This window comes from Nannospalax galili, unplaced genomic scaffold (assembly GCF_000622305.1).
Source record: "Nannospalax galili isolate Female #2095 unplaced genomic scaffold, S.galili_v1.0 scaffold1639, whole genome shotgun sequence".
Lineage (NCBI taxonomy): Eukaryota > Metazoa > Chordata > Mammalia > Rodentia > Spalacidae > Nannospalax > Nannospalax galili.
In genome coordinates this window covers 874286-889946 of record NW_008343206.1, presented here as the reverse complement: position 1 = coordinate 889946, position 15661 = coordinate 874286, and the positions used below count along the sequence as shown (strand labels likewise).

General features: G+C 53.7%; 1 protein-coding gene and 1 long non-coding RNA gene across 2 annotated transcripts in view; one reads left to right on the top strand and one right to left on the bottom strand.

Moving 5' to 3' along the window:
- The window catches only part of Tspan32 (tetraspanin 32), a 35846-nt gene extending 24517 nt beyond the window's left edge, over nucleotides 1–11329 (top strand). The window contains exons 4-9 of the mRNA XM_008839201.3: nucleotides 1445–1519; nucleotides 5490–5591; nucleotides 6079–6165; nucleotides 7592–7675; nucleotides 8442–8533; nucleotides 9522–11329. Coding sequence (XP_008837423.1) covers nucleotides 1445–1519; nucleotides 5490–5591; nucleotides 6079–6165; nucleotides 7592–7675; nucleotides 8442–8533; nucleotides 9522–9630 — 549 coding nt within the window. The 3' untranslated portion in view covers nucleotides 9631–11329. The remainder of the gene's footprint in view (nucleotides 1–1444; nucleotides 1520–5489; nucleotides 5592–6078; nucleotides 6166–7591; nucleotides 7676–8441; nucleotides 8534–9521) is intronic.
- A 3790-nt stretch (nucleotides 11330–15119) lies between these two features.
- Nucleotides 15120–15661, bottom strand: part of LOC103738981 — a 42372-nt gene continuing 41830 nt past the window's right edge. Inside the window, exon 5 of the long non-coding RNA XR_001872574.2 lies at nucleotides 15120–15350. This is a non-coding gene — a long non-coding RNA (uncharacterized LOC103738981). The remainder of the gene's footprint in view (nucleotides 15351–15661) is intronic.

The following is a 15661-nucleotide window of genomic DNA, read 5'->3' as shown; positions in this document are numbered from 1 at the left end:
GAGGAGGGGGGAGGGGGGAGGGGGAGGAGGAAAGGGTAGCAGAAGGAGCAGGCAGCCCCGGGGTCAACTCCCTGACAGGCACTGGGGCAGGCAGGAGGGAGCACTGGAGGGGAGTCTCCACAATCTGCAGAGCCCACATCCAAGCAGGTTTGAGGGTCAGTGCAGGTGACCCCAACTCTTCCACACATTTGGTAGAACTAAGCTTTCCTTGTCATAAGCTGTTTCTTTCTTCCTGACATCCCTGATGATGTCTGTAAGTCCCTCTGCGTACTGTGAACTGGCCTCTGTATACTGAGTGGACCTGAGCACATGGCCCTGGGGCTGACCATCAAGGGCACCAGGCAGAGGCTCAGAGAACATCCAGATCTGAGGTCGTCTGATGGGACTTTGATGAAGACTATTTGGGGCAGGGACCTTAGTCTAGAGTGACCCTCTGAAACTATCCCCAGAAGTTCAGGGACTTGTGACTGTGTATGTCATCAAGGAGAGGTTGGTGTCCATTAACTTCTACAAAGAAGTTCTCAAAAGTCTAGACCCTATAAGAAAGAAGGGAAAGGGGGCGGGGGGAGAAGCCTCTCTTTAACACTGGGGCAAGGGCTAAGAACGGGGTGACCAGGGTCACATATGAGGACACAGTCTCTGGGGTGTCACACCAGTGCCTGGGGTTGTGGGCTGCAGTCCTAGGTAAGTTGGGATGTAGAGGTTAGGGTCTCCTTGGAGACGTGTTTCAGAAACAACACAGACTAGAGAACCCACAGAAGGCGCCCTGCGTGGGGAGGATGGTTTCCTGTCTTTAGTGGTTTCAGGCTGGGGGTATAGCTCAAGCGGTAGCTTGAATGCTTGCTTAACTTGAAGGGAGTCCTGAGTTCCATACCCAGCACTGAATAAAAGCAGGTATGGTGGTGTACACCCGTAATCCTAGCACCCAGGAGGTGGAGGCAGGAGGATCAGGAGTTCAAGGCCTGCTTGAGCTACATGAGACCCTGGACCCTGTTTTTAATTTTATTTATTATTTATTTATCTATTTTTCTTTTTGGTTTTGTTTTGTTTTGTTTTTTGTTTGTTTGTTTTTTGTTTTTGTTTTTGAGATAGGGTCTCCCTGTAGCCCCAGCTGGCCTGGAACTCGCTATGTAGGAGACCCTATTTTTTAAAAAGGCAGTGGGGGGAGTTTCTATTGCCAGAATTCCAGATGCCTGACCACCATTCTGGGAACAGGTTGCCATTCCTGAGTCAGGGGTATGGCACTGTGGGTCACAGGTCCTCAGGAATCAGACAGGAGCCTCTGGAAAGAATTCACAGAAAGAATCTCCCCCTTTGAGGAATGGGGCTCAAGCCAACACCTCAGCCCATCCCCTGCTGGGGAAGCTAGCTGCCCATCTGGTACCCTCCACCCCCTACCAGCCACATACCTGGCTGTGCAGTGAACAGGCCTTTTCTGTCCCAGGGTTTCCTGTGCTTTGCCCTGGTGTTCTGCATCCTGGTGCAGGTAGCCTTCTGGAGATTCCACAACCCCACCCAGGTGAGTGCGGCGGAAACCCTACGCCTGGATCAGCCAGGTCTTTGTCCAGAGAGGCTGGTTCTCCCTTCTTCCCTGTCAGAGAGGGTCACCACAGGGCTCACTCCGACCCTGGCTTTAAAGGGAAAATATTCAGGCTGGAGAGATGGCTCAGCGGTTAAGAGCACTGACTGCTCATGTGGGTTCAATTCCCAGCACCCACATGGCGGATACAAACCGTCCTTAACTCCAGTTCCAGGGGAATCCCAAGTCTGTCCTCTGACCTCCGTGGCATTGCATGACACGGGTACACTCACATACGTGCAGGCAATACACTCATACACATAAAATTTAAAAAATAATAAAATATTAAAGGGAAAATATTCTATTTTTTAAAAAATTTATTTTTACTTTATGTGTGTGAAGGTATTGCCTGCTTGTATGTGAGTTCACCTGTGTTGTGCAATGCCATGGAGGTCAGAAGAGGGCGTTGGATCTCCTGGAACTGGAGTTAAGAATGGTTGTTAGCCGCCATGTGGATGCCAGGAATCAAACCCCAGGCCTCTGCAAGAGCAGTCAGTGCTCTTAACCACTGAGCCATCTCTCCAGCCCCCCAGAAAAAAATATTCTTGAATTGTCCAGAGACCCTGGATGGGGTCTAGGCCTCCAACAGCTGTGGCTTAAGGAGATGGGTATCCAGCAGTCCTGCCTGAGACAGTGGGGCCACACAGTATTCTGGTGACACATTTCCTGTCCACTGAGGGGTGGTCTGGCTGGCTGGAGGTCTGGGTCACATCGTGGGTGGCCTCAGTCGAGACAGCTGCCAGGTATCAGAGGCCTGGAGTGGTCCTGCAGCAGCTGGGGCCCATCTCCCCGCTCTAAAACACTGTATTTATATACTGAGCTCTGGACTTGGGGTCCAGGAGAGGAAGGGGCCTCACGGGGGCCAGAGAACAGACAATGGATGGGGCCTATTCTAAGGGAAGGAAGAGAGCCTGTCCCAGACCCTTACTCCACCCATACACAGACTGGCCATCAGGGCAATTCTCCAAGCCCTGTCTGACTCTGGGTAGGCTGGGGCGTCTTCCTAGCCGCTGGCCCGGTGGCCCATCATTTCTCCTGGGGTTCTGACTTCCCGTAGGGCCCATATGAGCCTGATGACCATGGAGGTGGCCTTGGTGAAGGAGCATGGGTTTGAACCAATCGGCAGGACAGCCTTCCACAAGGACTTTATTGTCCCTGGACCTCAATTTCCTTATCTGTAAGAGGAAAGTAGGGGTTCCTGCTTGAGGGCTATTGAATGCAAGGGATGTGAGCCAGCAGTGGAGGTTAGTCAGGTTCCTCTGTAACCCCCAGTACCGCACATCACATGGGTTGTCTGGAATGTGGCTCTAGTTCTGTGCTGTGCTGGCTGTGCTGAAGCCATGTTTGGTACCCAGCACAGTCCATGTAGAAACATCACAGCAGCCCCCTACTCTATGTTCTCCCTACCTTTGGGCCAACTCAGCCAAACAGGCTCCAGCCTTGAACTTGATCATCCCAGCTGCCCCCGGCCCCATTGGTGAGAAAGGCCACAGGAATTGAACTATGCTTGGAAGTCATGGGCTCGTTCACCCCATTTCTTCTGAACCCCCCTGAGTGACCCCCTAAGATATCCTGAAACAATCCATTGAAGGACAGAGGAGGAGGGGACCCTGGCAATCCCTGGGCACACAGACCCCGGCCTGGAGTGAGGCTAGGGTGCCCTCCCTATGCCCCCCCAGGAGCCCCCCACTCACAGGGTCCCTCAGCCCCACTTCCCAAGACACGACCTTGGTAGATGTTCAAAGCTGGTGACGGTGTCGGCGTGGCCCAGCTTGCAATACGATGAAAATGGAGTGTCAGGGCTGTTAATTACACCCTCACTACAGCCTGAGAGCCCCTTCACCACAATCCTGTCCATGAGGAATGGAAAAAACATTGTTGGCTCTCCTCAATAACTCATGTCAAGATGAAGCACAGAACAGGGGTGTCCTTGCAGCCTCACGACTAGAGCTAGACTACAGGCCACCTACAGCTCCACACGGGAGCTGGGGACCCTCTGGACATGGCCAGAGGGCTACCCTGAGGGGAGTCACAAAGCCCAGGTAAGTATCACAGAGTCCTGGTCTTAGAAAGGAGGCTGGGGAGACTCACTAGACATCAGGCTTCAGTCTGTAGGAACCTGGGTCAAGCACTTATGAAGGAGAGTTCATATCCCTTATCAGGAGGGGCCTGGACAAAGAGTGGTGGGGCATGGGGCCCGGGCTTCTGGTTGGAAGCTTCTACCCACCCTCCATATTTCCATGAGAAACAGGAGCCAGTCTCTTATGGAGCACCCTGAATCCCGTAATTGGTGCAGATGGCAGTACACACTCCCAGAAGCTGGGCTCTGTAGGGGGAGTCCAGCGTGGTCCCCAAAGTCCCAAGGTCAGGCTGCGAGGCCTAAGGCAGGGCTCTGTGTCCTGGTCCCTGGGGGTGGGACACTGGGCAGAACCAAGCTGAGCCGAACCCTAGAGCTTACGTCATTCCTATTGTCCTGTAGGGATGACAGTGGGCACAGGGCCCTGGGGCAGTGGGGACCTCCCTGGGCAATGCCAGGACTAAGTAAGAGAAACAAAGTTCCTAGGTTGGGGAGCTGGGGAGGATAGGAGGATAGTCTAAGCTGTTCTACCCATCCCAAGCAGTTCCAGGAGTCCCCAGTCCTCCCCAGGATCTGCTCTCTTGAGAACACAGTGGCCTCACAGAGCTCAAAGAAGCTGAGCCTGTGAGGGCCCTGGCCCTGATCAGCCAGCAACCAAGGCCAGCTTGGCCCCTGCCCCGGGCTGGGGGAGGGCTGCAGCGGTCTGAGCTGGAGATGACTCATGGGGATGTCTGGCTTTGTGGCGTGGATGGAGGGGGGAGGAATCCGTGCCAGGAGCAGCGCTTGGCACAGAGTCCCCCTGGCTCCTGCAGGGGCATCGGGCCTGGGCTGGGCTAGCCGAGCACTGCTACGGCCCACTTGTCCACTCCACCCTGCAGGCAGCCGGTGGGACCTGCAGTGGGGACCGGGTGGTAAGGCAGACACCAGGCCCTGAGGCAGAAACGCTTTCTGGAGTGCAGGTGTGAGTGACCAGAGGAGGCTTGGGGCCTTCGTGAGCCCCCCGGCTCTTCAGGGCAACCCTCAGTGGGTCCTGGCTGCTGGCCTGGTATGAGGCTGGGAATGGGGAGGGCAGAGTCTCTAAGGCAGAAAGGAGATCAGAAGTCCAGCCTTGGGCCAGATCACCAGTGAGCCCTGAGACAGTTCAGAATGTCTTCTTAGAAGAGGCAAGCTTCTACATTGTCTCGGAAAACATTCTTACCCCAGGGAGGACATCTTTATGATGAGCAAAGGCAAGAAACAGAGCTAGCAGGTGAAAACAGCAACTTCTGGGCTTGCTGGATGTGGGGTAAAGACAGAGCCAGCCTGAGCCCCAACCCCCCAGACAACTCCCTCCCTCCCTCCTCCTTTCCCTCTCTACCTCCTTCCTCCGTCCCTCCTTCCATCCATCCATCTCTCCCTCCTTCCTCTGACTCATGCACCTGGATCTGACTCCAAATGCCCCTGGCTTCCCTGGTCAGAGACCATTCCCAGAGCCCGGCTGCCCAGGACTCTGGGACTCTGGGTGGTTCTAGAGAAAGACCCACAAGCATCTTTGGGGAGGTAAGGTGAGGAACTGGTCCAGGCCTCTGTGCAGGCTTCTCAGCAGCCTGGGCCCATTATGTGTATCCAGGTCAACTGTAGCATCAAGATGCCACTCTGTGCTCCTGAGACCACTGCTGAGGCTGGGCAGCTGAGCCCACCTGGCCCCTGCATTAAGTTTAGGACCCCCTAGGACATCAAGTGGGACCACAGGATGGCTATGGTCGGGGGAGAGACTTTAGAGGAGGAAGCCCAGGACAAGGGCTTCCCTGGTTCTCCTTTGAGCCACAGTCTCCCATGATGCTCTTGGTGCAGGTAGAAGATGCAGTGCTGGACATCTATGACCTGGTGTATGACCAGGCAGTGAGGAACCCATCTAGCAGCCGGTGGCGGGAGCTGGCCGCCATTCAGGACACGGTGAGCTGCGGGGCAGGGTGACCAGACTTGCTGTGTTCTGGAGAACAGACATCAGACACCCTCCCCTGAGTCAGCCATCCTGGCCAGGCTTCAAGTGGGGGTTCCCACCCTGGGTAGTGGACAAAGAGCTCTCACCCATCTCCCTCTGTCCTAAATAGAACTGGCTGTCGAATGGATGGGCCAGTACAGAACAAAAGGGCGGGCCCTGCTTAAAACGGATTGAGTATTCCAGGGAGGAATGACCTGTTGCTGAAGGAAGTAGGTGTCTGGGCACCGGGCAGGCAGCATAGCCTTATAGAGGCCCTGCTCTGAGGGGAAACGGACCCTCGGGTTACAGGAAGGCCCTCAGAAAGCCAGGCAGTGTTTCTCTAGAGTTACTATGCCATTCTGAGCCCCAGCCCTGGTCTCCGGTGGGGGCAAAGTGCTGTGATACCTGTTTCCCTACCAGTCCTGTTCACCCCATGTTGCACCATGGCCTGTCTTACAGTTTCTGTGTTGTGGGAAGAGATCTCCTTTCGGGCTTCTGGTGAACACGAGAGCCAAACTCTGCCAGGGCCAGGAAGCCATGAGAGAGGTGAGGAGGAGGAGGGGGTGGGCTTTTGCACTCAAGCCTGATGAGACCCCCCCCTCCAGGGCTGGGCATTCCGGGCTTCCCCTGGGCCGGAGGACATCCTCTCTCTCCTCTTACCCTCTTGGGGCTTAGGGAAGTACCCCTGTGAGGGAGGCAGAGGGAAGACAGCTGAGCAAGCCCATGGAGTGGCCAACTTGACCCTAGTCCTAGGCCCAGGTCTCTTCAGCAGGCTGGTGGCAGGCACACACCCCTCCCACTCCTTCCCTCCTTCATGAGATTTCCCCAGGCCAACAAGAACCTCCCCCTTCTTCCCTCAGAAGCTTCTAGAAGCTCAAAGCCAAGGATCCACAGAACAGGGTGGTCAGCTATTTAGGGGGAGTAGGGAGGAATCTTGAGGGACCCTAGAAGGAACAGGATGGGTTAGAGGGAGGGCAGGGTGTGGGTGGCCCTTTTGCCCTGAGGTCTAGGCCTCAACTCACTTTCCCCTCCTGGCTCTCCCTACCAGCACCCTCCCTGTCCCAGCCCCTTGCTCTTCTGGAAACAAACCAGCCCTATCTCATGGGGAGAGATGTCTGGCTACCCTCCAAGAAACAAGAGGGTGGGGACTGGCTCGAGGCCCAGCAGGGAAGGGAGACAGCCCGCTGCAGAGGGACTGAGAGTCTGGAAGCCCTGTCTATCCTAGAACTGCATAGGAGGCCAGGGCCTGCCTCCTGTCCCAGGGTGGTAGGAAACAAGGCCCACAGCTGCCTATAGAGCCCTCCCCGCCATGGGGGGTGGGGATGTGGACCAGCACAGACCAGCAGGGGCCAAGAAGACTACTTGCTTACCGGAAGGCAAGGCGCACCCTATGGGGCTCCCCATGGCCTAACCCATCCTCACCCACTCCACCAAATGCCTATATCCTGTCCCAAGTCTAATGCCACCATCCAAGTAGCCCAGAGACCAGCCATCATCTCCCTGTTTCTTGAGAGAAAAACCTCTGTTAATGTTCCAGCCCACAGCAAGGGGACCCCCACATCCCACACCAGCTTCAATTTCTCTGCCTCCACCACTAGCTAGCAGCCACTGGACACTGGGGTGCATTCTGAGCCCTGGGCTCCCCCTAGGAAAAATAACAGCCCACTGCAGGAACTCAGGACAGCTGGAACACAAGAGGGCCTTCCTGGCCCCCAGGGCAGTGACCCGCCATCCTCAGAGACCAGCTCCATGTCCTCCAGGTTCACAGTTCGTGAAGCCTCCTTCCCAGAGTATTGAGCAGTTTAGTTCTCCCTGGGAAGGTACCCACCTGGACCTCCCCAGGGCCCAGCACTGGTTGAGTAAACCATGAAGCCCCAGGGGCTCTGTGGAGGCTGGTGGAGTGGGAAGAGCTGGACACCCTGGGCAGGGAGGGCTAGCCAGGGTGGGCACCATGCATGTTGCCTCTGCCCAGGACTGCCTACAGAGCATCAGGAGCTTTCTGAAGACACACAGCAGCATTGCCACCATCCTGACCTGTGCCAGCCTGGCCCTCATGGTAGGCACGCCCTTCTTTCCTGCCCTCCCATCCATCCTCCTGCCCTGCCTGGTTCCCTCCCAAATAGGACAGCCCTAGGCTATTGCTCCAGGCCAGGACTGTGGTCTCTGAATTTCCAGCCTCCTCAGGCCCTGGCAGCAGGAAGGAGTCAGTCTCTCTGACCCCAGGGAGGTGACCTGAGGGTGACAGTATCTGCCTTGATAGGTAAAAAGTAGCCATATGACGAATAGCATTGATCAGGAGGAAGCACCAGGACACAGATAAAACTCCATCGGAATAGAGTTTATTAGCAAAAAAACACATGGGACAGATTCCCTTCTGGGCAGGGAAAATGTCTGCCCAGGTAGTGAGCTGGGGTCTTTTTAAAGGGGGTGACTTCTTAAAGGGAGTGGCTTCTGCTTCCTGCACACAGCATCAAGTCGTTTTTTTTTTTTAGTTGGGGGGGTGGGAAAGCAGGACTGTTAAAACCTGTCCTCTTTAGAGATCAAAGAGGAAGTCTGCTGTGTTGGCCAAACAGTGGAGAAAAGTCTGCTTCTCTTGATTTCAAAGACCAGGGTGATTATCAGCTCGGTTCCCTTTTCTCAGGGGCTTGTGAAGTCCATGAGGCCCTGTTGGTGAGGGGGTGGGGCTATCTGAACCTTAACATACCTCATGCCTTCTGCTTCCCAATGCTGTAGTCTAGAAACTTCCTTTAGCAGCAGAAAGGCCCCACCCCAGGGCTGTTGGCAGGCTGCTGACTGGTGGGCATCTCCCTGGCCTGCCCTAGGTATACGCCATGATGCTCTGTGCCTTCCTTTGGTTTACCATTCATTCCCACTGTGGCTTGGATCGAAGAGGCAGATACACCCTTACCGCACGGTAGGTCCCTCTCTCTCCTCAAGGGTCGGAAGATGGTACCATAGGGCCCCAGGGTGTCTATGCCTCTCACCACTGAGGTATTGACCCTGCCCAGGAGGTGAGCCCGCCTATGGTCTCCTTTTTGTCCAGCTCCAGTCCCCGAGGAGCCCTGGCCTCACTCTGCTACTTCCCTACTATCAGCAGAGAGAGAGATGGGGATTCTGGGTCTCCAAATACAGCCTTCAGGTTAGGATATCTGGTCTTGGAACACCCAGGAGTCCTCATGCAAAGGGGCAGGAAGGACCCAGACCCCAGCCAGGAAAGCCCTCTTGCTCCCACAGCATGTAGGCTTCCCTTCGCCAGCTCCACCCACCCACTCTGATCTGGCCTCTAGACCTCTGGGCCCAGCATCTGCCTAGCCCCTGTATTCTGAAGATAGCCTTGCCAGTCCCTTAATGAGCACACATGCACATTTACAGCTGCAAGTGTGTCAAGGCTGGAGGACAAGCTCGGATGCCATCCTCAGGAACCCTGTCCTCCTTGGAGACAGAGTCTTTCCTTGGCTTGGCTTGGAGCTTACTAAGTAAGCTAGAGACTGGCTGGTTAGAAGGCCCCAGAGAGCCTCCCATCTCCACCTCCCCAATCCTTGGATTACAATGTGTGTGTGCCACCACGCCTGGCATTTTTTTGTGGATTCTGGGAATTAAACTCAGGTCCTAATGCGCATAAGGCAAGCGCTTTAAAAATATATATTATTTAACTGGGAGGGGAGCATATGTCAGTGCCTCCAACTGAGTCAGCCCCCACCCCTCTTGGACATATTTGCAATACCCTCTGGAACACTCTGGGAAAGCCTCATCATCCCCCTCTAGAGCATCCTGGGATGGATTTGCAGTCCCCTCTAAATGTTCTACAACAGTCTCACTGTCCCCATAGAACATTCTAGAAAAGAGTCCTAGTCCTTCCTAGAACATCGTAGAACCACCTCACTGTTTCCTCTGTCTCTCAGACCCCATGACTGTCAGCCCCAGGAGCCCAGCCTCTTCAGATGGACCCAGGGTAGGCCAGCATCTCGATGCCCCTCCGAAGCACAGGCGTTTGCTAACCATTGGGTCTAGTAGGATGTTTGGATGGCTCCGAGGGGGTTCAGGACTGCTGCGCTGCTTCATGCCTGCCCTGCCACCTGCCTGCCCACGGAGATGAAGATGCTGCCCACCAGCACTCACACAGTCCTCACATGAGGTGACATGGTGAGGCAGGAGAAGGGAAGACCGTACCAGATGTGCTGGTGACTTTGGCGTTGCTGCAGCTGGATTCCCGACAGAAACAATTTAGGGGAGGAAAGATGTTTCTGGCTCACGGTTTCAGGGAAATTTGTGTCTGTTATGGCAGGGAAGGCAGGGAGGAATAGCTATATCTGCAGCGGTGGGAACGGGTGGGGAAACTGTTCACATGCTGGAGGGTAGGTATATCAGTTCCTTTCCTGTTGCTGTGACAAAACGCCATGACCAAGGCAACTCATAGAGGAAAGAATTTATTTGGCTTATGGTTCCAGAGGGGCGGGGGGGGGGGGGCGGAGAAGAAAGCTAAGCGCTCAGGTCTTCACGCATGCACAACAAGGGGAGTGACAGCCAGACTGGATGTGGACCGAGGCTATGAACCCCAAAGCCCACCCCCGGTGCTGTGCTTCCTCCAGCAAAACCACACCTAAAGATTCCATGACCTTCCCAAACAGGGCCACCCACTGGAGACTGTACACCGAATGCTTCAGCCTATGGGGGAGAGTTCTCATTCAAACCACCACACTAGGTACCAGGGTAAAGCAATCGCCTTAATTTTCTTGGGGCCAACCTGGAGTAGAGATGACTTTGGCCCTGTCGTCATGGTGATGATAAATGTAGAGCCATATGGACATAGCTAGGTTTTCTGGTAATGGCACGGGGCTGTTAGTACTCCCTAGTTGAGGGAAGAGAAGGGGGTCACCAGACCCTCCTCTGGAATTCCAGCCACCGCTCCCTCCTGCTAAATGCACATGATCTTGTGAGGTGCTAGAATGAACGGCGTGAGAGGTTTACTGAGGGGGGACTCCATGTTCCAGCTTCCGTAAGGTTGTCACCCATCATGGGGTGGACTTTCTGGTGATGCATCCGTTTGGGGGGGTTACCCAGACTCCTATTAAGTAACTCCACCCATGCTCACCCCAATAAACCCACTGGTTCACCAAATCAAACTTGGTGGGGTCTCTTCTTTGGTCTGCTGTCTGAGCCCCATCTGGGGTGAGCAGATGTTTGTTCATGTCCAGGGAAGTAACATAATAGCAGAAAACAGCAAGAATGGAACAGGGGCAGGTGTGACCTCCAAAGCCAGTCCCCGGTGACCTATTTCTGCCAGCCAGGTCCCACTTAAGGCTCCACAGCCTCCGAACTAGCACCATAAGCTTAGGACAGAGCATTCAAAACATGAGCCCATCGGGGAGAGAACCCTTCGGATTCAAACCATGACACTAGATAAACTCACATGAGCCTGTGGGAAACACCTGAGATCCAAACCAAGTATATCAGTTACTTTTCTGCTGCTGCGATAAAACACCACGATCAACGCAACTCATAGAAGACTTTATTTGCGCTTATAATTCCAGGGGTAAGGGTCTGTAATGGTGGGTAAGGCATGATGGAAGGAAGTGCCCAGAGAAGAAAGCCCAGTGATCACATTTTCAAGCAGGCACGGGAAACAAAGAGGAAATCTGGCTTAAGAACTCTCATAGCCTCCCCCACCAATGGGCTTCCTCCAGCAAGGCCATACCTCCTAAAACCTCCCAAAACAGTGCAGCCAACTGGGGACAAAAATATCAAAATACTTGGAGGCTATGGGGAACAGTCTCATTCAAACCACCACACCGTGACACCAGGAAACTCACGTGAGCCTGTGGAGACCTTCCACATTCAATCCATGACACCAGGTAAACAGACTCCATGAAGAACAGAAACACCCAGGGTGATTTGCCAAGTCTATAGAACAGGCCAGGATCAGTAAAGACAGAGGAAGACTGACAGCCCAAGCACAGATGCCGTCCTGCGCCGGCCATGTCTGGACACTGCCACATTCACTCTCTGTGCTTTGTAACAAAGAGCACAAATCTGGCAGCTGTGTCTGGTCCTGTCATTGTGACAAAGTACCGAAGAAAATCAACTTAAAGGACAAAAGGTTTGACTCACGTTTGCAGAGGACTCTGAGGCTTCTGGGGCCTAAGATGAGGCAGAACATGGGAGGGCTGCATATAGTAGAGCAAAGCTGACACCTCATGGTGGCCGGAGAGCAGAGAGAAGGACCAGGGACAAGGGGTACCCCAAGGGCCTCGCAAGGGCACACCCCAAGGACCTGCTCTTAGCTTCCTCCCCACAAAATATTCTTCCAGAGGACCAGATTTTGGGTCCCAGCACCCACATGGTGGCTTACAACCACCTGTAACTCAGACTCCAGGGGACCCAACACCCTCCTCTGGCCTCATTAGGCAACTGCAGTGGTGCACATACACCCCACACAAACACGCAGACACATAATTAAAAATAAAAACTCTTTAAAATACCAACCCGTTCATCAATTATTCCATTGATTAGGTCAAAACCCTCACAGTCTAACCACTTCCCATAACCCTAACCTCTGAACACTGCCCTGGGGGAGCACGCCTTCGGCTCTTAAGTCTGGAGTACATCTCCTGACAGCAGCCTCGAGAAGCAGTCGCTCACTGTCTCATGGTTCTGGGAAAGTCCAAGTGAGGAAGACAGGTTCTCCACTCAGCCTTTCAGGCCAGAAGTAAGAGGACAGATGGGCGGGGCCTTACTCAGAGGCTTCTAGAAGAATCCCCTTCTGGGCCCACTTTAGCCGTTAGAAGAATCCAGTTCCGTGCAGTTATAGGCTTATGGTCTTTCTCTTTGCTGCCTCTCAGCTGGGGTGGCTTTCTGCTCTGAGAAGTTGCCCGCCTCTCCTCCTCACCCCTGTCTCCTTCAGACACACAGGGTGGGCTGAGCCTTCCACGCAGCCAATTCTCCGACGTCCATCAGTGAGGAAAGCCTCTGCTCTAAGAGCCTCATGATGACCTTCCTTTGTGGAGGAGAATCCTTTCATCTAAGTACTGGTGAGATGCACGGTCGGTGAACTGGCCACCCGATCTTGTTCAAGTGCATAGCCCAGCAGCATTTTCACCGCCACTGTCAGAATTAGCTCCAGTTGTCAACTTGACACACCTGGGGAGAGGGAATCTCAATTGAGGGAGTTTCTCCATCAGATTGGCCTGTGTCATGTCTGTGACACATTTTCTTCATGACTGATATTGGAGGGCCCAGGCAGGTGGTCCTGGGCTGTATAGGAAAGGTAGCTGAGCAGCCAGGGGAGCAGGCCAGTACGTAGCACTCCTACGTGGTCTCTCCTTCAGGTTTCTGCCTGAAGCTCCTGTGTTGGCCTCCCTCGATGATGGATTCTGAAGTGTAAAATGAAATAAACCCATTCCTCTCCAAGCTGTTTGTGGTCGGTGTCTTATCACAGCAACAGAAAAGCAAACTGAGGGGCCACCATCCGCCTCCAGAACTTACTTTCTTCCCAGACTAAAACTCTGTCTCCCCATTCAACACTCACCCCCAGCCCCAGCTCACCATCAGTTTTCTCTCTCTATGGACCTGGTGACTCTAGGGACCTCTAGGGAGTGCAACTGTACAGATGTGTTCCTTTGTGACTGGTTTGTCTTGGTACAGTGTCTACATGGTTCATCCGTGTTGCAAGGTGACACACAGCTTCTGAAGGAGACATCTTTCCATGGTTACAGTGACCTCACAGTCACCTGCTAAGCGATTATGGTAGGACAAAGGGGGAAGGGGGCAGAATTTAAAGCTCTTGCCTTCCACAACCACTGTCACAGGACAGCCAAGCCACCTTTATCGTGAATTGTCACCCGCCATTGCTGAATATGTGCATGATTTGCTCAAACTGCTGAGTCCCAAGGTGATGTATCAGCCTCGCCAAAGCTAAGACCCCATGCGTCCTACAAGAGAACTTCCCCTAAGGGAGGTGCCTCCCACCCAGATCCACCTAAGGAGGCCCCCCGAAATCAGAGCCATCCCACAATGAGCAGACACCACCAGGAAAAGGTCCGTTACACCCACCTCGTTTCTGATGCTCACACTCCTTCCCACACATTCACTTTCCAAAATAAGGCATTCTCACCTCCCACAAAGCACACCACACCTGAAAACTCACGGGACTTGTCCCCCCGAGTGTTCTGCCGTGTGCCAGTCTGGGGTCCCTGGTGGCAGGTGCTCCCCTCGGGTTCTGGTCTTGTCATCTCAACCTATGGAAGCACACCTGTAATCCCAGCACTCAGGAGGCAGAAGCAGGGGGATCTCTGTGAGATCAAGGCCAGTCTACATAGTGAGTTCCAGGCCAGCTGGAGCTACAAGGAGACCCTGTCTCGAAAAATAAAATAAAACAACAAAATAAAAAGAAAAGATCCCATACACAGGGACGGTGGGAAGAGAAGTGAGGTGTATGGAGTACAGCACGAAGAGGGACTCCATCAGATGCCTCTAGAGAAGACTCACCTCTGAGCCGGCCACCCGCCGCCTGCTGTGACATGAGTCCCTAGGTTTCCTGCTGCTTGGGGCGTTCCATTCTCCTTCGGTAATCTCTTGTTGACCTTGTTGCCATGCCCTTCCCCCACCTTATATCGCCGATATGGTGGGATGAGGAGAGAGCCCAGAGCACCTAAGCCTACCCACAAGGAGTATCATCAAACCTATTTCCTCACATAAGCATTACTCAGCCAGCACCAGGGGCCCCCTTTAGGGCCTCTTAACCCGGTGGCAGAGGAGCCTAAAGTGGCCAGGTGGATCCAAGCTTCCAACCCAGTAGGACACTTACTTTGTTTTCTGGCCCCGTGTTGGCTACTGAGATTGTAAGTCCCCTGAGGACGAGAGACAGTCCTTCTGTGATAGTCCATTGGCTGTCATCATAGTGCAAGGAATAAATCATCACGGTCCATTTTCAGTACGAGGTGCATTTAGAGCTCATTAGTTACAGATGAGCCGGAGGCTCTGGGCCCTGTCTTCCCTCCCTGGAAGCTGGTCCTGCTTGTCCAGATGATCTCAGTTCATCCTAGGGTTGAGGAGTTACAGGTGATTTGCTACATGACTGAGTTCACGTGTCAGAAGAGGAAGGAATCTGGAGCCCAGGGATGCACAGCACATAAGGTTTTGCATCCTGAACCAATAGGATGAGGGATCTGGGGAGAAAGCGGTAGTACTAGACACTGGGAAGACTGAACCTCCCTGAGGGAGTGAGAAGTGACACCTCCACTGTCCCCTCAGGCTTCCAACCTGGGGATTCTGGTTTAGGGGAAACACATTTTCCTACTGGAGCCACACGCTATGGACACTGTGCAGACTTGCAGTGGTGTCTCCCCAGTGTGGCTGTGTCTATATAATTCACCACAAGTTATCCACCACCCCGTAGAGCTGCCTCTTTTCAGTAACAGCTTGAATGATGACCCCAGTGAGTCCCAGGACACCTCCCTGTGACCTTGTGCCTCTGACCATAAGGTTACTTCCTTTCCAAGGAACACGCACATGTGGTGCTTTGGTTTGGATGCAGAGCTCAGCGTTAAGTGTTGAAGTCCAACCCCCATTGTGAGTGGAGCATTGTGGGTGATTCCAGTGAGGGTGCGGAAGACAGATCAGGGAAGAACTAGGACACTTTAGAGTCTACCTAAGCAGTCATGATTAGAATGCCGGTGGAAATGTGGACGGTCAAGACTGGGCTGATGAGGGCTCGGATGGAACAGAAGATTCTCCTGGAAGACAAAGTGGAGGCCAGCCTCCTCAATCCTGCAGCAAAGAACTTGGATGCCTCTGGTCCATGAAGAGACTTGGTGGGAGGCTAAATGACAAACTTCATTTGCTGAAAGAAATCTCAACAGAGTACAGCATTCAGGCTGTGGCAGTGGGTATCTGTGCTGGTTAGGTGTTTTTAAAAAAGATTTTTTTTTTTTTGGTCTTTTTGAAGCAGGGTCTCCCTGTAGCCCCAGCTGTCCAGGAACTCACTATGTAGACCAGGCTGGCCTCGAACTCACAAAGATCTGCCTGCCTCTGCCTCCCAAATGCT